General features: G+C 42.5%; 2 protein-coding genes and 1 long non-coding RNA gene across 5 annotated transcripts in view; 2 read left to right on the plus strand and 1 right to left on the minus strand.

Annotated features, from left to right (window-relative positions):
* Positions 1–6,064, plus strand: part of DCDC2 (doublecortin domain containing 2) — a 55,973-nt gene extending 49,909 nt beyond the window's left edge. For 2 of the 3 annotated variants that reach the window (XM_061346388.1, XM_061346387.1), the window contains 2 exons: positions 2,726–2,941; positions 4,190–6,064. In XM_061346388.1, coding sequence (XP_061202372.1) covers positions 2,726–2,941; positions 4,190–4,279 — 306 coding nt within the window. In that variant the 3' untranslated portion in view covers positions 4,280–6,064. Of the gene's footprint in view, positions 1–2,725; positions 2,942–3,501; positions 3,928–4,189 lie in introns of those variants that run through there. The other variant, XM_061346389.1, reaches the window with a different exon arrangement.
* Positions 6,065–16,791: 10,727 nt separating this feature from the next.
* Positions 16,792–24,263, minus strand: NRSN1 (neurensin 1). Its single transcript, XM_061346390.1, has 3 exons — positions 24,000–24,263; positions 19,398–19,595; positions 16,792–18,368 (listed from the first exon to the last, which is right to left on the minus strand). Exons 2-3 carry the CDS (start codon positions 19,584–19,586, stop codon positions 17,970–17,972), a joined length of 588 nt encoding a protein of 195 aa, XP_061202374.1. The 5' UTR covers positions 19,587–19,595; positions 24,000–24,263; the 3' UTR covers positions 16,792–17,969.
* Positions 22,917–23,179, plus strand: LOC133208491 (uncharacterized). The gene is made up of 2 exons (XR_009724381.1): positions 22,917–23,029; positions 23,107–23,179. It is a non-coding gene; the product is annotated as an uncharacterized LOC133208491 (long non-coding RNA).
* Positions 24,264–24,534: the final 271 nt, after the last annotated feature.

Genomic DNA, 24,534 nt, shown 5'->3' on the forward strand with positions numbered 1-24,534 from the left:
TTTAAGGTGCTTTCCAACACAAATCATTCTTTAATTTTATGATTCTGTGTAATTTTGGCCTTCATTTCCCTCCCTACAGTCCTGTCTTCTTTCTGCTGTGCATTCTGGAATGCATTGTCTGCGGTCCTTTTCACATTTCAAAGCCTACCTATGACTCTGGATGCAGTGAGAACCATACTGCATTTTAGATTACCTTGCAGAAGGTCTTCTTCTCTGGGTCAGTGCTGATTTTTAGCTTGTTTGAAATGTCCATTCTAATTCAGTGCAGCTTGAGTGGAGATTAAATGAAGAACTCATTTTGCTTTCCTGTTATTCGCTGCATATATGCCTTTTTATTTTTTTCTGTAGTAGTAGTAACCGTTGTAGTAATGTGCTCGGCTGTCTTGAAATTTTCACCTACTAAAGAAGCATTATACTTGTACTGATGGGATTTGGTTTACTGGTCTTGTTTTGTACTATTATTTTTCAGGCAATTTAGCTTGTCTGGTCAGTTAAATTAGTTGAAATATGAATGTTATTTCATGCCAGTTCCTTGTGAGGTTCCAGCGAGTTTCTGGGTAGAGTTCAGTAATACCATGTTTATCTTCCATATGAGTTTTAAGTCTTAAAAAATTTGCATCCCCACCCATTTTAGGCAAATGAGGTCTAATGAGTCTAGCTAGCATAGCACCTTAGGAGGTTAGTGCCCCTCAAATGTCCGTTGTTCTATGCTAAAGACTGCTTCCACACCAATGTAACCAGTAAAAGCGTATCTATTAGAATACATATGTTTACACCATAGTGTAAAGTCTACATACCTTCTTCTGAAGTCCAAAATGAGTCACCATACTAAAGCAGCTCAGGCAAGGCAGATACTCTGTTCTGATTGTACCCACTACCAGGCAGTGACAAAAAGCTGGAAATAATAATATCTTGGATGACTACAGCAGTTAACTGAGAAAGCCTCAGTTTAGTTTTCTTCTTTTCTTACCCTCTCTTCATTTAATGTTTGTAATGTCATAGCAAGCAGTGTCATTAAGCAAAACCAAAACCACTTATTATAGCTAGTGGTGTCTGGTGCATGTAATTTGTCCCACCCTCCCCTGTTTCTGGTCAGAATCCAGAGCTGCTAATTGCCTTAGCAGACTGAAAAGAAAATTAGTAGGTCACGTAAGTAAGACTAGCAGGTAACTTCTGAGAACTTACGGATCTACAGATTCTTTGCTATCTTCATGTGCTGGAGGTTACCAAAGTTGGCTCAAGTTTGCTTTAGATGGTGCCTTCTTTGAAGGTGTCTCTTAAGACTTCTCTTGTTTAATTTTTATTTTAGTGATAGTATGTGCAGCTTGATGTCACCAGATGAAAATGAGTCAGGAAGGCTTGAATAAAATACACACAGAGACTACTGTACTTCAAATATTACTTGTGGAGCTGTTATTTATCTGGTCAGGTAACCATGTAATATTTCTAGTAATTTGTCATTCTGTGCATTATTACAACACAATTACTTGCCTTTCTGAAGCTGTGTCAATGTGGTGTTGTGCACTGGCATAATAAAGTTGTCTTATGTTGCTACTTAGATATAAAAGCAAAAGCAAGGCGTTTCATCAAGAGGCTTCAGTCAATTGTTGGTATTGCTGAAATGGCTTTTACTAGTTTGTTGAAGGTGATGAGGCAGTTCTTCTGAAATGTTAGTGAGAGAAAGAGATTTTTAGAAGACATAATTTATAGGTCTGTAGCAGATAGCTGCCTGCATAAAGGAGCTGCTAATGATAATAAAATTCCAAACACTTATGATTAAAAGAGAATCTATTGTTCTCAGCTTGTTTGCTTTAGATTTAGTCTGATGAGGCTGTGTGGGAGGCAAACACCCTGTCACTCCTGTATGATTTTTTTTTTCCTCTTTATTTTCATTCAAACCTTAACACAAGTACCTAAGTCATCTTGGAAGTAGGGGCATTGGTTCACTGAACAGTCAGGCGAATCTTCAAAGCTGAAACTGGAAGTAAAATGACAGAAAGTAGCTACTACGTGCATGAGTCTTCCAGGTGATTATGAAATGATGCTGCTAGCAGCTCCATCTATAGTGACTTTCTGCTTTCTCTTCTTCAGTATGGGACAAGATGCTGTTCCTCCTCTTAGTTGGTCAGTTGCTAAATATCAAACAAATCCTAACAATGCCACCCCACATAGGGGTCCTTGGGAAGGACAGTGATGTTGTAGAAGTGTTGTAGGTCTATCTTATCTCTCTTGCTACTTTTCTGTGGATGCAAATAAGACAAGCTGCACAACAGGACCAATTGGCATGGCATGGCCTGGTCTGTTGGTAAAATGGTTCTAGGGGAACAGTGACATTGAATATTTTGTTGTTGCAGGATTTTATAAAAAAGTACATGCTAAATGCTAGAATGTTGGAGAATCTGGAATAGCAGGAACAGAATAGCTCATGCTTTATTAGTTAAACCTAGTTCATTCCAGTTGTTTTGGATATGGTCAAATGGATTAACCCAATGTAATTCATTTAAATCTCACTAATACTTTTTTTTTTTTAATGTAGAGTATCAGTTCATTAGGGGATGTTAGTACAGGAGCATCATTTTCTGTCCATGTAGACAAACCTCAAATTAACATTCTTGCTCCCCAAGTAATGATGTAATTATGATTTTGATGTCTGTCACATTTCAGAATTTTGTGGAGCATTCTGATTAAAAGCGCCTCATAATGCTGCTGCTTTTCCTTTCACCAGAGGCCAGCAGAAACTGTAGAAGAAGAAGAAAATGCAGAAGAGAAAAATGACTGTGGAGAGGAGGTATATAAAGGAGAAGAAGAATATCCAGAAGTGAATGGAGATGAAAGTGAGAAAACTGCTGCAGAAAGAAGTGAAGTGGAAGAAAAGAAATTAAACCATAATTACAAAGATGAAGCAGAAGAACCAGAAGAGGATTCTGATAGTCAGAACCAGGTGAGTGTTTATACTTTCAGTTTGTTTTTCTTAAGTTATTGATGTTGATTCATCTCAGCCTTAGGCTTCTCAGCTAGTCTTTAAATAGCTCACTTCTGATAAGTTGATGCATTTACAAGAACTTCAGTTTGAGGAAAAGCTGTTTTCCATCTGTATAGATCAGTTACATCAGTAATTACATTATACGCTCTCCAACTGAGAAAGCAGATGTTTCTTGCTATCTGATGAATCTGCATCTCTTGCTTTCCTGAGAATGCTGACTTTAAAAAAAAAAAATAAAAAAAAATCTTGCAATTTCCAGAAAATGCATGGTCATTTATATATTTCCACCCTACATTGTCCTTTAGAACAGAGCAGAACGGTGTGTTCATGAAACCACCATGCCTCATTATTTTGATGAGTTGACATTCACAGAAATTTCATTGCATAAAAGCTCTTGCCATTGCTTTGTGGAATTTTCATCTCCTTTTCTTAGAAATTGGAAAAGACAGTGGAGATGAACGCAATCCTCAAAGCAGGGGGCTTTTGTTGGTTCAAAAGCAAATATCCTTTTAACTTAGGAGCTATGGTAACATGCTGTTGGCTTAGATGGAGGCATACAGCCCAGAAAAATAAAGTGAACTGCCCTGACTGTCATGTGAACTGACCAGCAAACAGAATGGGGGAATGAAGTATTTTGTTTGATAGGGAGAATCCAGATCTGGAAAAGTGGGATTCTTGAGCATCAGAAGCATAACAACTTGCTGCATATTTCATGCCTATATGCTGTTGAAACCAGACTCTTCCTCTCTTTGTGACACTGGGAATGGCTTCTTGTACCTTGCAACTAGGCTTTCTTCTGTTTCTGTATGACATACACGAACATCTTTCAATTAAGAGAGCTACATAGTGTGACGTTTTCTTGGGCCCTGAATTTATTCAATGCTCAATATGTTGATCTTTTGTTTGTTTTCAGAAAAGCTGAAGTTATTTATGGGAGTGGGGAAAGTGAGCATTTACTTCAAGTGGGTATGTGGGTAACTGATATTTGATGAAAGAACTTGGGGAACCTCTAATCTGAGTAATTTATCCTTTGGAAGGTATATATGTGTAAGGTAAATAAAAATGTTAATGTGATCATTCTCAGAAAACATTTTTTTCACGTTGATACCTTGTGGAAACTTTAGTATGAGGTGCTAGCACTAGACTGAAATGAAGTGAAATCTTTGTTACCTCGTGAAGTTAACAGTACTTTTCCTTTTTCTGTAGGTCGATTCCCATCTTGAAAAAACATCCACAGCTCCAAGGGTGACAATCACCAGCCCACAGGAAAGTGAAGGAAACAGACCAGAGCAATGACTGCAGTTGCATAGATAGAAAAAAATGTAATGAACAAAATTGAAAGATTATAGTACTTTAAATATAAAGCATGCTATTTTTCGTAATTGATAACTTGTAATGGAAAGATAGTTCCCACATACCGAGTCTTGAAATAGTGATGCCATATGGACTGATTTAGAAAACAAACATTAATAGCTACTGGAAGAACATAGAACTATTTTTAGGGTGAGATTTTCCAAATGGAGGGAGGAAATACAAGCGTACTGTATAGTAGTGTTAGAAATAAATTAACTGTTCTGTGGTATAAGATGGCTAACAGTAATAGAATAACTACAAAAAATGACACTGTTCCAGAAAAAGGGAAAGTCCACCACCCTAATTCAATATCAAAACTTTTTTTTGCACATTCGTTCAGAAAAGAGAAACATTTTTTACCTTTAATGAGGACATACGTAGTTTCTCCTTTAGAATTCCAGAAATGTATGTTTTCCAGGCATAACATTAAGATATAATTAGAATATGTTCTTCAGTTAATGGATTTATGCCCATAAAAACTGGTGTACTCTAATGAGGTGTCAGTCCTAATGTTACTAAATAGTGGATTTTTAATATATTAGTTAGAATTGTTAGTTTTTACATTCTAAAATAAATAGCTCATATTTAGCACTATGAATGTATGTAGACAGCCCACAGTACTGCCGCTTGTTTTCATTTACAACATGAATGTTGATTGTCCTGGACCAGTTTACTAAACAGTGAGTTGTTACCATAGTGGGGAAAAAAAAGTAGAGAAAGAGTATTTAGCAGATTAGTTTAAAATTGAGTTTCAGTAGATTTGTAATCCAGTACTGTGTGAAACTTAATTTATTAAAGGGAAAAAAGTAGAATAGGCCTGAATTCAGACTGAAATTAACCATGAAACCATTCCTATCAATGGAGCCATTTAAATATGAAATACATTAGGATGAGCCCTCCAGTTTTCTGTAAAAATTGGCAACAATTGCTGCATTTATGAATCCTTTATGTAGTCTTAATGGTTGGAAGTGTGTCATCATCTTTTGGAGTAAGCTGGCTCCTTATCGGCTGTGGCTTAATTTGCATTAGTAAATAAAGCATTGATCCACAGTATTAGTTCTCTTAATGACACCAATTCTGTTACTCTTATTGTTTCTCTGTTAGCAATGGGGATAATTTGTATTTCATAGAAATGCAGCCCTGAGCATAATTTCATTAATTATACAAAAGAAATAGTGAGTTTCCATATCATTAATGCTGATAAATTATTACTATGAGAAGCTAAATGTCATTTTTGTTGATTTCATGCCATTAAGACAAAAATTACATTTATGAACAAATTGAACTTGAAGCACTTTGAGGAATGTGAAGAACTACTCTTCATAACTGAAATTCATCCACACATCTTCTCTTTTTCAGTAGAAAAAGTTGAATATATTTCCAATAACTATTGAATATATTTTTCCAATGGACTAGAAACACATAGAGGTCCTTCAGCATGTTTCTAAGTATTGGCAATGTAAGTATAAAAGAATATGTCAAAAACAATAGGAACAGGGTTAGAAAAGTTTGCCCAGTGGCATCTCTGAACTGTCTGTGATTCGTGTCTCCTTTGTTGAACTGTCTGAGTAAGATCTAGAGGAATATTATGTTTGTGATCAGTTCAAAATAAGCTCCTAGCTTAGTCAAAATCTTAAGCAAGTGTGCATGCGTCTGATATTTGATACAGCAGTTAAGCCTATGCTCAAATATCTTGATTTCACAGGGGTTTAAGAAGACATTTAAAGTTAAGCAATCAGCCCAACCAACACCTCAGAAAAACTCCATAAACATTAGGGATAAAATAATTGTATGTTCTAGTAAGGAAAAATGAGAGAAATCCCTATGTACCTTTATAGCTGATCCTGTACTGGAATAATAATGTGCAGTAGCATTAAAAGCTCTCAAACAATACTTAACCAGTCAGAGAAGGCAGCTCTGTCTCCTCAGGGAGTTTAGGAGAATTTACCTGCTGAAATTTCTGTGTAAAGCTGACCTAGGAGAATGACTAATGCTGCATCTCTGCTCACTTTAAGCTGAATAGCTCATATGCTTATTAGCTATTCATGAGTAAGCATGGTCTTAAATGCGTTGCTGAATCAAGACAACATTAATCTTGTACTGACATTACTCTGAATGGTCTTTTCACTAGCAGTTAATGGTGTAGCAAATACAGGACTGTACTTGTCATTTTATTGCAGATTAAGACATCAGCAACCTCTGAGATGTTCTTCATCCTCAGAAATTTGAAGTTAATTCAACACCCAAAAATATCTGATGGAGATACTTAATTTTGAGAACATTTGCCTCAAAATGTTGTACCTAGAAACAATATTTTGAAGAAACTGATGGATTTGTATGATGATTCTTTTCTCCTTTTGATTTCTATTTATTCTGTCTGCCAACAGTTTCTGTCATTTCTTCCCTTTTCCCCAAGAGTTCAGTGTCTTCCATGCTTAAAAGTCTTACAGATATCAATAAGAGTAATATAAAAGCGGAAACTAAATTCTAGGGAAGTATAATTGGATTGTTTTCTTTAATGGGAACATGAAATCCCTATGAGTATTATTCAGCTTTTAAAATATTTTCCCCTCTGTTTTTTTGTAAGAAAGAAAATATATATTTCTTTGTAACAGCAAATCAGACTTCTAGAAATAGAGATATAACGATTTTATTGTTCACCTTTACAACACTGACAACATGAATCTTGTATCAGGTTCTTTTATATAGAAAAAATAGTTTATCCATAAAAAACAATGCTGATGTTAAAAAAGAAATTAAGCAAGAAGTCTTGGAAGGCAGATGCAGGGACTGTGAGAATGAAGACCTTAGGCTCACTGTAGGAGAGGATCAGGTTTGAGATCATCTTAAGAATCTGAATGTGTCAAGTCCATGGGACCTGATGAAATCCATCCATGGGTCCTGAAAGAGCTGGCAAATGAAGTTGCTAAGCTACTGTCCATATTTGAAAAAATGTGGCAGTGAGGTGAAGCTCCCGACGACTGGAAAAAGGGAAATATAACCCCCATTTTCAAGAAGGGGAAGATGGATGACCCGGGGAATTACAGACCAGTCAGTCTCTCCTCTGTGCCTCGCAAAATCTTGGAGCAGATTCTCCTGGAAGGCATGCTAAGGCACATGAAAAACAACAAGGTGTTTGGTGACAGCCAGCATGGCTTCACTAAGGGGAAATCCTAACTGCCAATTTGGTGGCCTTCTATGATGGGGCTACAGAACTGATGGACAGCGATAGAGCAGTTGATGTCATCTACCTGGACTTGTGTAAAGTGTTCAACACTGTCCCACACGACTTCCTTGTCTCTAAATTGGAGAGACATCAATTTGATGGATGGACCACTTGGTGGATAAAGAACTGGCTGGATGGCCGCACACAAAGAGTTGTGGTCAATGGCTCAATGTCCGGCTGGAGACCAGTAACAAGTGGTGTCCCTCAGGGATCGGTGTTGGGACCGGTCTTGTTCAACATCATTGTCGCTGACATGGACAGTGGGATTGAGTGCGCCCTCAGCAAGTTTGCCGATGACACCAAGCTGTGTGGTTCGGTTGATACGCTGGAGGGAAGGAATGCCATCCTGAGGGACCTTGACACGCTTGTGAAGTGGGCTGATGCCAACCTCATGAAGTTTAACCATGGCAAGTGCAAGGTCCTACACCTGGGTCGGAGCAATCCCAGGCACAGCTACAGGCTGGGCAGAGAAGAGATTCAGAGCAGCCCTGCGGAGAAGGACTTGGGGGTGTTGGTCGATGAGAATATGAACATGAGCCGGCTTCAGTGTGCGCTTGCAGCCCAGAAAGCCAACTGTATCCTGGGCTGCATCAAAAGGAGCGTGACCAGCAGTTCGAAGGAGGTGATCCTGCCCCTCTACTCTGCTCTTCTGAGACCTCACCTGGAGTATTGCGTGCAGTTCTGGTGTCCTCAACATAAAAATGACATGGAACTGTTGGAACAAGTCCAGAGGAGGGCCATGAGGATGATCAGGGGACTGGAGCACCTCCTGTATGAAGATAGGCTGAGAAAGTTAGGGCTGTTCAGCCTGGAGAAGAGAAGGCTGCGTGGAGACTTCATAGCAGCCTTCCAGTATCTGAAGGGGGCCTATAAGGATGCTGGGGAGGGACTCTTCATTAGGGACTGTAGTGACAGGACAAGGGGTAATGGGTTAAAAGTTAAACAGGGGAAGTTTAGCTATAAGTTGGATATAAGGGGGAAATTCTTTCCTGTGAGGGTGGTGAGGCACTGGAATGGGTTGCCCACGGAAGTTGCGAATGCTCCATTCCTGGTGGTGTCCAAAGCCAGGTTGTACGGAGTCTTGGGTGACGCGGCTTTGTGTGCGGCTTCCCTGCCTGTGGCAGGGGGGTTGGAACTAGAAGATCTTAAAGTCCTTTCCAGCCAAAACCATTCTATGATTCTAAGATACAGGTGGTTTTGCTAATAGTTTTTCTGTTTTCATTTTCTGTGTGTGATGCCTTAACTCAGTTTTACATGAGAAATACATTATTTTGTTAAGCTTATATAATGTTATTTTATTAAGCTTATATCAACATTTCTGAGGGTTTTTTTATGACTTGTTTTCTCGTTTTGATTTTTTTTTTTTTTGCTATTAAAGAGAACTATCATGCAGACATTTTTGTGTTTCGTCTCATATCAAGACCTGTTTATGCTAAGTCTATCTTTGGGTGACTGGCTTTATTCACATAGTGATTTTGCAGCTGATAGGATTCTCTCATAACTAGAACTTTCCAAAAAAATTCAGATTTTGTAGTTTTCATGTTGCAACTGTGAAAGGAAATACGCTGATAATTTACTTATTACATAGATATAAATCTAAGTTACAAATCTAAGAATAACAGCACAGTTAAATTGGCCACTCATTTTTAATGACACAGTTCAGGTTAGGACTGGATTACTGTTATGTGTATACTGTTGAGCTGGTACTGAGCAAGTAATGTGAGTTTTATCTCTTCACTGGCAAAACTAGAGAAACTACCAGAACTTCTAGATAACTCCCTGCTGAAATGCCTAATTTCAGTAAAGCGTTAAAGCATATACTTAAATCCCCTGGGACTGCAGTTTTCATTGAATTTTATCTAATGCTTTGGTGCTTTAACATATCAGAGTCAAAATAAAGTTAGTTTCCAGACAGAGATGGGTAAAAATAAAGAAAATACAATTCCTGCTCAGTCTCATCTGGAGTAAAGAAAAATAATTGTGTGCATAGAAGAAAAAGAGTAAGTGTTCCGATTACTTGAAAATACAGGGAAGGAATTGTTGCTTGAGTACTTTGATTGACTATCCAAAAGGTACATTAAAATAAACATTAGATAATAAATACAAGTACAAATATCTTGAGGAAGGGTGTATTTATTAAGTAGTAGCAATCAGAATTATTTGATGGGATGCAGCTCAAAGATGTGTGGTTTTGGGTGGTCGATAGCCTTCAATTTAAATTTTAATCAAAAGAAGTGCTTTACAGATGGCAATAGGTAATGAAGTTGTCCACTATCTTTAGATTATTGTGAATGTGCATATTTGTATGCATTAACTTACAGGCATGTGTGTGAACACTCTAACAATGCATTCGCTGTGTGTCCACACATACGGCACACATGAATAATGTGCATATGCTATAATCTAAACTTGTTATATTGTTAGTGATGGGAGAAAATGTTATTGATTGTAGCTGAAATTTGTTATAATTATACAAGGAAACATAGCTAAATCTAGTCATAACTAACCTCATAAAAAGGGTGACATGTCTTTTTAAGTTATTGCATATTTCGGTGCTTTTCTGAGCCAAGCTCAGAATTGGAGCCCTGAAGTAAAACAGAAATAGTAGCCTAGAACTGAGTGTGAGCTATGTTGGTCATAAAGCAGTGGACAGGATTTGGAAAATTCAAGAAAGTGCAAGTCTTTACTATGGCATGTGATACCAAAACTCTCAAAGGTCTTTAGTACCAGCTACAGTGCTGGGAACATCTGATTTAAACGAAGGGGTATTTGGAAACAGTAGGCAGACTTCCAATAACCTATGCGGTTACTAAGAATGCCTTTAAATGTTAATATTATTTCTTGCAGTCATCTACAGCTCTATTATTCGTGATTTTATAAATTAATCCCTCATTCAGCTATACTTTTCCCTTGTTCCAAATGCCACCAAAATTTATTCAAAATACAGGTGTTATTAGTTGAAAGCTTCTACTCTCTAATCCTAAAATGGTTTCAAAATCTCTTGTTTGGTGTAATCTAGAAGGAATCTAATTCTCTATAAAATGATTCACAGTTCTGTATGTCAAGAACATGTAGACTCATGATTATGGTTAATGGATTTTCAAAGGCAGAGGATTTATGTATACAATTTATGCTGTGAACTCTCTGACTATTGTCCATGCATTTCATTGTAAAAAACAGGCCTCTCTTCTGTAAGTAGTATTTTCCTGGATGCTTACCCTCATGTTGTGGATCACAGCCTTTGTGCTGGCACTGATGCACGTGTGTGTCAAATTCAAACTCTCTCTGCAAAATCCCTTTTGAAAGCATTTACTTTTCCCATATTGTTCCATACTTGAGTTGTGTCCAAAACGTTGTTCCCTATTTAATTAGCAAGTTCTAAGGGGGTGGGTACCATCCTTTTGCCTTTGTGCTCACAGGGGTGAGTGGCCTCTCCTGCTCTTGAGAAAGTAAAGTGTCTTCAGACCTCAGGGATCTGTGGACTTTTCTGTTTTAGTTGGGAAGGACTTCTGATTTGACTAGAGATTTGATTTAAGCTCCTCTACCTCAGAGATACTTTACTGTTGTGTTTCTATTAGTGCACACCATCTCTGTATCATTCTGTTTCTCTGCTGTGTTTGCTTCTTCTAGTTTAGCTGTGAGAAATGCTGTTGCCAAAACTCATGCCTATATGGCATGTTTTTTCTCCCTTACAAATTGTTGGTGGAAGGCTGACATCCTCTGAGAAACCCAAGCTTTACACCTTCCCCTGCCTTTCCTTTATTGCTCCCACTGCCCCCTCAGTTAGCACCAAACAGGAGTTTACTTAGTAAGCCAAGAGTTACGATTTGTATCCACTGTTTAAAAGTAATCTCCCTCTGTAGAGAAACAGAAGTGGATGAAGGCTATTTCTCTTTTTCATGCAACACAAGGCCAAGTTCAAGAAGACTGAAGGGTTCATCCTTCAAAGCGTCCTGACCATGTGGTTATAAGTAGCATATCCCATGACAAGGAAGATAGGGTAGCTACACCTCTTGGGTGCTTCTGGCTGGGGGCCTTGCCCTCAAACACATCTGGTGATTGCAGATGGTCCTGTGTGTGAAGGGAGGCAACCATCTGCTGTGGTAGCACTGTGCCTGCTTATGGGAATTAGAGCCTTTCCCTGGCAGTGTTAGTTTCTGTGGCCAAACTGAGTCAGAGGGGATTTTGGGGATGGGTGGGTAGTTCATCTTAAAGGCCTTAATATTGGTGCCAGGCTTTTTTCACTTACTAACACCTATGCACAGGCAGAGGTACTGCTGCTGCTCCACAGCAGGGAGAACTATGGCACTGCTAAGGGCCCCTGACTTGGCTTCTGCGGGTGGGTGGGTGTTTGGCTGGTGTGCGAGGTGTTTGCCACCTCTTTCTGACAGATGCCTGTTTCTCTGGAAGCACGTTCCTTCCACCAGCAAATAAAAAGGACTTTCAAATAAAAAGCCCTTTCAGGGCTCCTGTGCCAAAAGGAGTGGTGTGTCAGGCACTCAACAGCACGTGATTCTCTGGGTATTCAGCTCCATCCACCCATGGCTCATTTCCCTGGCACATGATGCTCCCAGCAGCTCTGTCCATTTTTTCTGCTCACCTCTGCTTATAATCAATGAGCCTGTGCTATATAAATTCCCTTACACATGGAATGCAGATTGTAGTCTTTGATGCCTTGAATGCAGGTGTGACATGCAAAAGAAGCAGCCAGCAGCCTCCTTGCAGAGCAGATCTGGAGATACCTTTGTGTATGCTTTGGGTTTCTTCCAAACCAACATCTTCATGATTCACAGCTGAGTGTTTTGAAGGTGAGGACTCTTTGTCCTGGTCTACACTGCTCTTGGAGAGTGGTTTGGGAACTGCCTTATGTGTGCCTGCCTGCTGGGTTGCTGCACAAAACCTGTATGAATAGGCTTGGCAGCATACCAATTAGGGGCCAAAGTCACCTTAACATAGATGCCATAAATGCATCTGTAGAGAGGAAACCGTCTGGCTATCAGCTCTGGAGCTACTTTTGAGCTGAGGCCTCTGGTTTATGCCATTGGTTCAGGCAGACAAACTGTGTGATCTGGATGATGCTTTCCCATCATACCTTAGGCAAAGTGTGTCCTTACACTGGAGACAATGCACTTGTCCAACAATAAAGATCCTCCAGCCATCTGTGGTGGACAGAATATTGATGTTAAAAGTTAATTTGTTTTGCTTTTGTTGGTTTTGTTTGGTTGGGGTTTTTTTGTTTGTCGGTTTGGTTTGGTTTAAATGTCTGCTTCCACAAAGATTCCAGCCACTGTACTTGTGTTGTTCTGGTCACAGGTTTTAGACCTGCAGCAAGATTTTCTGTGCTTTCAATATTCACTCATTGTCTCATCTGATATTCATTGACAATGACCAATATTGATGCTTGAAATGCTGTGTTTCGCCAGCTCTCTCCTGGCTATTCCTTCCTGCTTGCCTCTGCCCTCTTTATCTCCCTCCTGTCTGTGCTGCCTCCCCTGTGTCACCATGTCAGGCAGGCTCATTTTGCACCCACTCCAAGACATGCCTGGGGCAGGGGTCCCTCTCACCTCACCCCTGCTGCTCTCCTGAAAACAGACAGGGAGGCTTAGGAAGGAAATGTCAGGGCTGGAAGTTCCTTATGGTGCCAGGGAGAGAAAGGGCAGCAGATGCTGAAGTCATTAGGTGAGAATAAGCAGGGAAACGAAGTCATTCTATGTGTTCTCCTGCTGAAGAACACATCCTCCTAGCCTCAGGCTGTGGGGTGTCTCTAGCTAGGCAACAGCCTGAAGCTGTAAGGCTTGAGGCTGAAATTGCTGGAGCAGCATATCTAGTACATAGTTAAACTGACTGGCTTATTAGCAAGTGTTTAGAAGCGATCTCCTGTCTTTATTTGCAAAAGCCTGCGAGTGGTAAATTATGTAAAAAGCGGGCCTTCAAAAAACAGCTGCAAATGATTAGACAAAACAATAAGTTACTTGATGCTGTCTCTTCTGTCTACAGGGATGTTAGAAGTATTTGCCTGACCTAGTGTTAATATGCAGGGATTATTTTCATGCTAATCCCTCTGTAAATTATCTGACAGCGAAACTGAGCTTTGCCCTGCTTAATCTATATCAAGTGAACTAATGCAGGAAACGCTCACTGTGTGGTCTGCCACTCATCCAGATAAGAGCTGAATAAAAATCAGGGGGTGGATGGATTGTTTGCCCACAGATCAGAAGGCTCCAGAAGGAGCATACACGGTCTCAAAGTAATAGAAATAGTAGGAGACTATGTGGGTCTTCCCATTTGCTGTGATATTCCTCAGGGACACATTGTGCCACAGGGATGACCTGGCAAAACTCAAACATCATTTCCGTAAGTGGCACATAGGCATGAACCCCAAATGACCAGTGCAGGATAATGTTCTGTGGAGATCCCAGTTGTCAGCTGTGGAAGTGGTGGGATGAGGAGGGAGTGAGGCTATGCCTCCAAAGTCTGCTTGGCAAGCATAATACTGTCCCTCTATCCCTAACATACAGTGAGATGAGAGGGCAGCCTGCTATGTAATGGCAGAATGACCGGTCAGTGCTGAATGAGCCAAAGTGCTAATTCCTTTATTTTTCCGAATTTATTCTGCTATTAGCCCTTTGATAGAAAGCTGCTGGCAAAGTGCACCCAAATAAGGTACTTGCAGTCTTTTGTTGCCTCCCTTGGATCTCATGTTCTTGAGGGCTAAACAGCCTCAATGGTGTTCAGATTCTGCTGCTGCTGTCACCCTACTGAACCTCTCTCTGATGGCCGCTGATGAGGATGCTGCAGCCTTCCCCACACTGCTGCTGCTTTCATGAAGAGCTGTTTGCTTGCACTCGTGCATGATTAGAACTCTCATATGTGGAAATGGCAGGCTGAGGCTGTGGCAGAAACTGGGAATTAAATCTGCTTATAGGCAGCTTGGGAGGAGGGAATGTTTCTGCATCTGTGCCTTTGCCTGTGATTCGCTGTGCACTGGAAACAAATGGAAAATAAAGGCGTCAAGACAGCCTGGAGGGGGAAGGACAGAACAGATGCTGAAGAGAAGCCTTATCTGTACAGTGTGGTGGGGGAAGCAGACCTAACCTTCAGAAGAACGTCTATCCACCGAAATGAAATTGGTGATTACCACTTTGACTAACAATGTGATTTCTTTTACCAGAGTTGCAGAGAAAATGGTGTTGGGCTAAGAGGGGTTGCATTGTAATTTTAAGCCAAAAAAAGACTAGAAGAGGGAAAAGAAATAAGGTGAATGTGAAGAAAATTAGAGACTTTTGAGCAGGAAGGTCAGAAGGCTGGAAAAAGAACAGCTTGGGTCCTTAAGCTGTATTTTATTTTGTTCTCTTTGGAAAGGTGATGGCAGTCTGTCCTGGGAGGTGAAGTCACGGGCAGTCCTGGAGTGGAACATGCACTGCAAGAGGAAAAAGATGCATGGTAGGGGACTGATATATGCAGGGACAGATTGCCCTCAGCTTCACTGGAAAGTACCTGGGGATCTTGACTGCCCCTCACTGCTCCCCAGCTGGAGGCTGTACCATAGGCTCTTTCAATGAGAACAGCAAAAAGCACGTCTCTGCTGCTCTTCTGCTGATGTTTCAGTTCCTGCACCAAAGGATGAAGGTGTTAAAACACTACAAGTGAATGGATCTTGAAAATGTTTCTACAATGTCTTAATCTTTCCAGCTTCTTAATAGCAACAGAGTAATTTTCTGCTTAGTATTTCTGCAAAAGCCCTGTGAGGCACTGATTCTCTGCTGTGAAGGACTGCAGCCTCTGGAGGTCTCTATTGTGGAAAAGCTCTAAGCAACCGAAACAAGATTTAGTGAGATGAAACGTGTGGCAATGTTAGCCACGACAGCGTTACCGGCTTTGCTGCTGCTGCTAAATTCCAAACACATTTCCTATCCCAGCAAGCTTCAGTAAGTTCCTCGAGGGTTTTTTTCCCCTAACACCTGGGTAATGCCATGCCATGACTCATCCTCTCTCATACTGCCAAAGCATGTTCAGTTGTGCAGGAGCGATGCACAATGTGACAGAGTGCCTGGCTTGCATCAGCTCTATTAGGCCAGCCATCCTCTAGACAAAAATACAGTGATGCTTGCATGTGTGCATCTACCTGTGGGGTATGTTTTAAGAAGGACTGTATACCCATATAGTTACTTTGGGTAAACAAACCCTTTCTTTTCCAGCAGCATTTTCATTCAAACTTCCAGTGGTGTTAAGAAAAGGTAGGTGAAGGGAGTCAGTAATAGCTACAGGAGCCAGCACTCTCATCTCCTTCAGTGAACTTCACTGTAGAACTGAAAATGTCACATTTCCGCCATGCACAGTCTTTAATTGAAAGCTCTCCATTGGAAAGGTCAGGGCAGCTTGACTCTGCTGCCCACACACCGATAGCCAGGCAGCCATGAAAGCTCATCACAGTAAACCCAAATCCTCTCAGACTGAAAAGCAAGTTCTGAGGACTCTCTGCCTGGAATAACTAACGAATGGCAGCAGCGACAACCTGTCCCCTGTGTCCCAGCCCTGCCATGTGCCTTGTGAGGAATCATTACCCACCACCCCTCTTCTTCCTGGCTTGCTCTGTGAATATTGCAGAGCTCCTAACTTACCCATCTCCTCATCTTTTCCTGTTTAGCACTGCTTGATCTGCTTCTCCCCCGAGATTACAGTAATATTTTTAAGTATCAGGTGCAATGTGCTTTTGCACTCCTAACATATGGGTGCCAGTGAGTTGTTGGATGCCTCAAAACTCACTTTGTTTCATTCTCTGTAATCATGTGCATGTGACAAGCTCTTGATTGTCCCTCTCTCCAGTGCTAATGCCTGTACGTTCCCATTGAGCTGCTAAGACAGGCACTTTCTTTGAAGAAGAAAATTTTACTTCTGCTGCTGTCAGCCACGATAATCACTGCAGATTGAGCTGAAACTCCCCAAGCATGTATGTTCTGGTCTATTTAAGGTGTGGAAGTATGAACCAAGTCACAGCCCACAAACTGTCGGAAAGAGGAAGGGAAAGAGCACAGTTGTTACCATGAACCTGTTGTTAGTGCACTGGAGTCTTTTTGATTCAGCATCAATGCTATTTCCTCACCTATGAAAGCTGAAAACACAGCCTGCATTAAGAGAATCTGAGTTTCAACTACTGATTTCTCCTTTCAAAATATCTTATTAAATTTATAGAGAAACCTGTTTGATAAGAAAGAGACTTTTCACAAAATCCATCACTGGCTCACGCCGAGAGTTTTATTCAATCCAGTCAAAAAATAGACAGAACTATAAGGTGGCACATATTGTCAGAGAGTACAAATGTCACATCTTTCTTTATACGGTTTAATTTAAATCCATAGATTAAGACAGTGAAATAATTGCCCTGGGTGGGAAAATAATTGAGGGTCTTCCATGAAAGGACAAGTCTTCAAGTTAGCATTTACACAAATTTATCTGGTTAAGCATAACTTTTTCTATCCTCTATAAAAATATAAACAGCATTTCAAAATGCCTTTAGATAAGTGTGTTAAGGTCATCTAACTTATGTTATGTCATCAATGTACTGACAGAATATGAGGCCTGGGCATGCCAAACCATGTTTAGTAATCCATACCCATCCGAAAAGAAAACATCGTATGAGCTTCAAACATAACACAACACAATGAAACAATATCAAACCAAAGATACACAAGTACATATTCCTCCTTCCATATGAATTCCTTCTATTTGTTTTTGTTAATATGGCAATAAACAAGACAGAAGTGGCAGCTACGCACAGGTTAACTGTAACTTGGGATCAAGCATAACTTGCCCTTCCCAGAAAGTAATATTACTAGAAAGTGAGATGCACCAGGATCAAATTAAGGGCACTCACTGCCATGTATGTTTTACCTGTGCAGTGTTACTTTGATGCAGGCTGTAGAATGTGACAGGAGGACAAGTGCAAATTACAAGGGCAGAATCTTTGCTTCCCAGACAGCACTACCAGGAGTTAACGGTAAGACTAAACAGTATTTTACTGGCAAGAAGAAAATTAAACAAAAAGCCAGCTCATCTAAACTTGAAATAGTGGGATGTGGGGTGTTCTTGGTACAGCTGTCATAAATGCACCCTATGTTTTCCAGGGATGCAATCTGATAACCAAAACACCTAATCATCGTTGCAAGGACTTACTGGTTCAACACAGATTAAAATGTTCAAATACCCTGTGAATATATTGGTCACAGATCTAATCACATCATTTCCCTTTTCCCAATCCTAAATTTGTATTGGAGCAGCTTCCCTCTCAGCTGTGTGTTTGTATAGCAGAGCACTGGATGTTGTAATCGACTAGCACGTATGCCAACAATGGCTGATATTTTCCAGTTGAAGTGACCTACAGGTGAGAAACAAAACCTAAGGGAAGGGTCAGGTTTCAGATAGAGGTTGGACATTTTGAACTTTGGACAAAGTGACAGGTATCTTTGATTCGCCCGGTGCTGGAGCTTTTGTGACTGGGTTTGCATGGGCTTTTATATCAGCTATTCTCTCTTTGAATCTCTGCTGGAGGTACTTTTCTTCTTTGGAGTAACTTTTAGCAAAAGCAGACATCAGCAGACACACTGCCACGCTGGACCCTCCAATGCAAAACACGATTGCTCCTGCCAGCTTGCATATATCAAGGGACCCATTAAACTGAATGGCACGGGTATCTACCACAACAAAATCATCTTTCCCAAGAGCTTCAATTTTTGGTGGCACAAGAAAACCCACCACAAGAACCGTTAAACCTATGAGCATAAAAGCCGTCCCAGAGATGAGTCCGACCTGGAAAACAAAGAAACAAAACAAATTAATATGCATTTCCAGTTTTTTATGGGTAAGTGGTCCTAGAGGGCATCTAGCTTTCACAGTGTCTTGCAGGTAGAGTTTTCTCTTCTAGGAGAAGGATGATATTTTTCTTTCAGGTCATTATGTGACACTACCAAGACTAGAATATACGGAGAAACTGTCTTATTACAACTTTAATTCAGCATTTACATTTCTGGAAACAATGGAACATGCATTTATACATCCAAAGAGCATTTCACGTCCAAAGGCCCTATCAGAGACAGGATCACAGTTTAAGCCCGGTGCTGTGTGACAGATTTATTTCTTTAGCTTTAGGTGGTGGTTAGGACCAACATTTCAATCCTTGCTGATAGTCATATAGTGTCATATTCACCACTTGCTTTTACACCATGAAATTCCTTCGCAGAGATTAGAAGGAAGTTGCTATTGCTATGAATAGATCATAGACTATTTCTAGCACAATTCAAGTGTAAGTGCAAAATCTTGTTTGCACAGAATGCCCCTACCATCAGAGCAGAGGGGTTGAATTAGATGGCCTCATGGGCCCCTTCCAGCCTCTGATGTTCTCCAGTTCTGTCAAGTTCCCTGACCTTAACAGAGACCCTGCAGTTTTCTTGATCCCCAAGTCAAGCAGTCCTAGAGTTACTGCTGTTAACCTACCAGTCCTACTCCCAATAGTTTGGCAAGACTATTGTGGGTGCAGAGCAAAGGTAAACTACACTTTCAAGCTATGTGTGGAGTTTCCCAGGCAACACTGTGATGTTTCAGTAATATGGCTCCTTGTGACACAGAAATTAGAGGATCCAAAGACCTTAGAACTCCCTTGGAAATTGACTCACCTTGGTAAGAGCGCCCTGCTTTCAGAGAGATTGTAACTCAATCATCTCAGAGAAAACTGAGCAACAGAAGGCCTTAGTTACTTTTCCATGTAACTTAACTCATGAGTTACATGAGAAAATACTGAAATGTGAGTTTCTAATGCCAGTAAACAGCAACATTCAGTACCTTCCAGAACATAGAGCTCCACCTGCTAGGCGATCTCTGGATCTGAAAATCATCCTCATACTCCCAAATCGAAGCCGTGCAGTCCTCATAGAACTGATGCAGGTAGGACCGAACTCCATATCGTTGGTACCCTCCCTCAGTGCTGCCCTGCGCATGCTTGGACCCACAGATGTCAGCATAGGAGCTCATCCTTCCTACCTGCAATGAGATGTTTCATGCAAAACAGATTAATAGTGATGTGGCAGGAAAGAAAAACTAGAAACTCTCCAGCTGACACAAAGAAAAGCATCCCAGGAGAGACATTTCCTTAATGTTTTTCCAAACAAAAAAATGGGCCTGGTAAAGTTGCATGTAGTGATACAGCTTAAGAGAACCCAAGGCACTCAGTGTCTTGGCACAGCACAGCCTGAAGGTGCTGAAGGGAACACTGCCTCCCATATGCAGGGTGCCCACTCCCCATCTTTTGTACCAGCATGCTACTACATTTCCGTGCAGACCGAGAAAAGCAGAATATATCAAGTAAGGTCCTACAGAGCAATCCCAGGCACAGCTACAGGCCAGGCAGAGAAGAGATTCAGCGCAGCCCTGCAGAGAAGGACTTGGGGGTGTTCTCTTGGTCAATGAGAAAATGAACATGAGCCGGCTTCAGTGTGTGTTCGCAGCCCTGAAAGCCAACTGTATCCTGGGCTGCATCAAAAGGAGCATGACCAGCAGGTCAAAGGAGGTGATCCTGCCCTTTTACTCTGCTATCGTGAGACCTCACCTGGAGTATTGGGTGCACTTCTAGTGTCCTCAACATAAAAAGGACATGGAACTGTTGGAACAAGTCCAGAGGAGGGCCATGAGGATGATCAGGGGACTGGAGCACCTCCCGTATGAAGACAGGCTGAGAAAGTTGGGGCTGTTCAGCCTGGAGAAGAGAAGGCTGCGTGGAGACCTCATAGCAGCCTTCCAGCATCTGAAGGGGGCATATAGGGATGCTGGGGAGGGATTCTTTCATTAGGGACTGTAGTGATAGGACAAGGGGTAATGGGTTAAAAGTTAAACAGGGGAAGTTCAGATTGGATATATGGAAGAAGTTCTTTACTGTTAGGGTGGTGAGGCACTGGAATGGGTTTCACAAGGACGTTGTGAATGCTCCATCCCTGGCGGTGTTCAACGCCAGGTTGGACAGAGCCCTGGGTGACATGGTTTAGTGTGAGGTGTCCCTGCCTATGGCAGAGGGGTTGGAACTTGACGATCTTAAGGTCCTTTCCAACCTTGACTATTCTACGATTCTAATAAAATCCAGCAACCCCAAAGGGATCACGTTGCTTCTCATGCGGACTGCTTCTATGAGTTTGCTAGGGTTTGCAACCTGAAGAACTAGGAACTGGGTAAGATTTTGCAATATTTTTTTTACCAAGCTTTTGAAATGCAGGACTAAATGCTGATAGAACATTCATAGCCATGAGAAACAGAGGCAAAACAACTCCCAGACAGACTGAAACTGTATATATCTTGTACTTAAATATGGATAATTAAAAATGAAAAAGATGGAATGCCATAACAGCACCAACCTGCTCACTGAAGGGAGTGAAATTAAAATATTAAACCTGTGGCACACCGCTGCTCCCTTAGAGAAGTCAATGCCCAACTCCTGCTGACTTTAATAAAATCACAATTTTGTCTGCTATGAAAACTGCCAACAATGTTCCCCACTCTTTCCACTTCATGGAAGTTCTCATAACACACAAAATTTATATTTAACTACGCAGGTCCCAGGTGTGAACTTGCTTCAAAGGTGTGATGCTATGGAATTCATTAAAGTAATACTAGCCCCTAAAAACTTGAGCAACAGGTCCATGTTACTTAAATTGACTGATTTGTCTTTGAAGAAGTTCAGAAAGTCTTAGTCCAAAGGGCACTGTTAATCAGTACTTGCATCTGAATGTCACAGCTCAAATTATATCAGCTTTAAGCAGCTCATCTGATTGCCACAGCAATTTTACTTAAAGGGAAGGAAGGAAGGTCTGACGTGCTCACAGCAGCTAAGGCCTCCAAATTTCACAGCCCTGCAGGCCTTTGCCCTTCACGAATGAGTAATCTTGATGGGTATGTTTTGAGGTACAAAACTAAAAAAAGAAGTGGTATGGATATAAGTATGTAACCTAAAGTCTTGTGTGGAAACACTTAAAGTAATTCTACTTTTGGAGTCTGTTTGAGCAGAAAGGAAGTTTTTTTTCCCCTAAGGTAAAAAAAGGGGAGGACCAACATAACATGACCAGATAGTGTGGCCTGTCGAAGCTCACTTGCATTATGCCAGCTGCCACCAGAAGATAATTTTAGAGCTTCTCTAGTTAATTCAGAAATCAGATAAGGCACATTGCAACTGTAGTTATTGCAATCAATTTGAAAACCCCTCGATGTGATGTGACAGAAAACTGTATAAATATGATCTGGCATTCACTGCACTGTCTGTAGGTTTAGTCAAGAGAAAGAAGAGTGTTTTGTTACTAACAGTTTGACGAAGAATTGTCTATAGGAACCAAAAAAGCCTGGAATCACTTATATTACAGCTAGATTCTTTAGCAATCTGAAACGCTAATAGGTGGATTTGGTCAGGCATATGAGAAAAATGATAAATAAGAGCTGAGATATGGAATAAAAACCAAAATAATGACCTTTTGCGTGTAAGATTTTTGACAGCATCAAATAGTATGACCTTCTAAAATGGAAGGAAAAAAGAGCCCTGCCAAGATCACTAATTCTTCTCAAGTATTGTATATTAGTCCTACTGAACATTTTCCTTATGCTCAGACTCTTCCACTTATAAGTGATTTCCCATCTTTTGCAAAATATCTTGTCCACTAGAGAGAAGGGAAGAAAGCTTCCCAGCCCTATATGACTCATAGAAGCAGCCTGGTAATTTGGCCTAAGATGGTCTCTCTTCTCAGCTGCAATGCAAACATAATGTTGGTGTTCTTGCTACTTACAGATGGGGCAGAGGAACTGACACAGTCAGACTATGGTGGGAGTAAACAGTTCTCCATAAATAAGAAGGAAACACGTGTCACAGCCATCAACTTACATCAGATGAATAAATACTGCAGTAACTACGATCTCTTAAGTTTGATTTATATTTGCATGTCTCACCTTTATGGCTGTGAAATTAAATGCTGAAATGTTGGACAACTTGCTAAACAGAGAGTCACAGTTATCCAATCCATGTAACGCACAAGATCAGAACACACATCCAGTGGTTTAATCATTAAAAGTTCTTCTGTGCCTAAACCCGAGGTGCCTAGGAACATGTGGGATGTATGATCACAGCTTCAAAGCACACCACTGCATAGTAGCAATCCATCCCCTAGCAACTTTTGTTTCCATGGCAAAAGCTTGTCCTGTTTACTTTGAGCTTTACTATTCTCCACTGATCTGGGGAGATGTGACTGGGTTTGTGATCAGGCAGATTAAAAGATGAGCAAGCTCTAAGAAAAAACACTCAATACATTTCCCAACTACTTTGCTTTCTTATTGCAGGGTTGGACACATTTTAAAAAGCCCTAAAACCTATGTAAGAAATTGACATCTGAAAGGCAGGACGAAGCAAACGAGGATGTGCCTTTGCTCTGCAACACACAGCACTAGATGTAAGCCACAGACGCTGATGGGTTTGCATAGGTGAAGTGCCCCTCTCCAGATTTACACACTTGGACCCTTCTGTGAGGGCCGTGTTTCCTACCAAAAGCAAGTTCCCTGGAAGACTGAACACTGGAATAAATAACCTCCCTTTGACCGCAGCCTCCGAGATGGCCCTTTTGATACCTCAGACCCCTGTCACACCAGCCTCCAGAACCTCCCCAGGCCAAACGCTGGGCCAGGGCGTGCTCAGGCTGAGCTGCGTCCATCACGGCCGAAGCGAGCCTTCTTGTGCCTGCGGCTCCGGCCTCGCCGGGGCTGGGGGAGAGGGACGAGCTGCTGCCGCTGCTCCCCGAGGGCGCCGGGGCTGCCCGGCTGCCTTCCGGGGCGACTCCTGCGCCGCTGCCGTGCACGGGGGAGCCAGCGGGGCCTCCCCTGTGCGGGGACAAGGCCGAAAAGGGGGTGAGAGGGCAGCGGCCGTCGCCAAAGGCCGCGCAGACCGGAGCGCAGGACGCTGCGCCGGCCGGGCGGGACACGCTCTCCATCAACCGTTTCCCGGGTGAGGCGGAAGAACCTCGCAGCGCCCGCACTTCAGCGGGTACCCCGGTCCCCGCTACCCACCAGCACCCTTTACCCTCCAGCCCGCCGCCGCGACCGGGGCCCCGAGGGCAGAGAGGCCGGCCCGGTCGCGGCGCCCCCTAGCGCAGCGCTGCGCGCATCCGCCCCCGGCGGCAGCAGCCTCGCCCCCGGCGGCAGCAGCCTCCCCCCCGGGATGCTCCCTCACCCGGACCGGGGACGAAACCCGCAGGTCTCGCCGTGCACACAGCTCCCCATTCCTTCCGCCGGGCGGCCGATGCCCCACCGCCACTTTCCCCACGGGGAGCTCGGTGCCGTAAGCCTCCCGTGAGGATCCCCCCTTCCCGCCGCCAAACTGAGCAGCCGAAGTTTGCGGAAAGGCCCGGCGCCGCGGGCCGGGGTTACCTGTCCCTCCCGTCGCTCCCCTCAGCCGGCTGAGCAACCGCAGCGGCGCTAGCTGCGGCTCTCCCTCACCGATCCCATCTTCGTTGTGCGCCGCGCCGGCCCCAGACACCACGTATTATGTACGGCCCGGAGCGCCGCTCGCTCCCGCTCCGTGCCTGCGCACTGAGCCGCCGCCACAGGGAGTGGAGGGGAGAGAGGAGAGCGCGGGCCGTCGCCTCCGCCGGGGGCGGCTTGTGGCGGGGACAGAGAGGGGACGCCGGGCACAGGGGGTCTGCGGTGAGGAGGGTCCTTCCGGCCGGGGCACCGGCGGGGCCGTTCCCTAAGCTAGGCGGGCGCACTGGGTGGCTGCCCCAGGTGCCCACCAAGGACGCCGGTGTGTCCTCCCGGGGTGGCGAGAGCAGGAGGGACCCTGGGGCAGGTCTCTAATCGCCCCCCCCCCCCCCCCATCTCCCATCCCCTGTTAATCAGCCCTGAAAAATGCAGACTCGGTGTCTTGTCCATTGGAGCCGATAGACGTTGCAAAAATGCGAGCTGC

Source organism: Neopsephotus bourkii, unplaced genomic scaffold (assembly GCF_033783945.1).
Source record: "Neopsephotus bourkii isolate Nb327-2 ecotype Australia unplaced genomic scaffold, CSIRO-AGI_Nbou_v1 NB_272, whole genome shotgun sequence".
NCBI lineage: Eukaryota > Metazoa > Chordata > Aves > Psittaciformes > Psittacidae > Neopsephotus > Neopsephotus bourkii.

Coding starts and splice junctions, on each gene's coding strand:
- NRSN1 (XM_061346390.1), bottom strand. CDS start 19,586: ATGAGCTCCTATGCTGACATCTGTGGGTCCAAGCATGCGCAGGGCAGC. Junction 18,369..19,397: donor GGAGCTCTATGTTCTGGAAG/GTACTGAATGTT, acceptor TTTGTTTTCCAG/GTCGGACTCATCTCTGGGAC.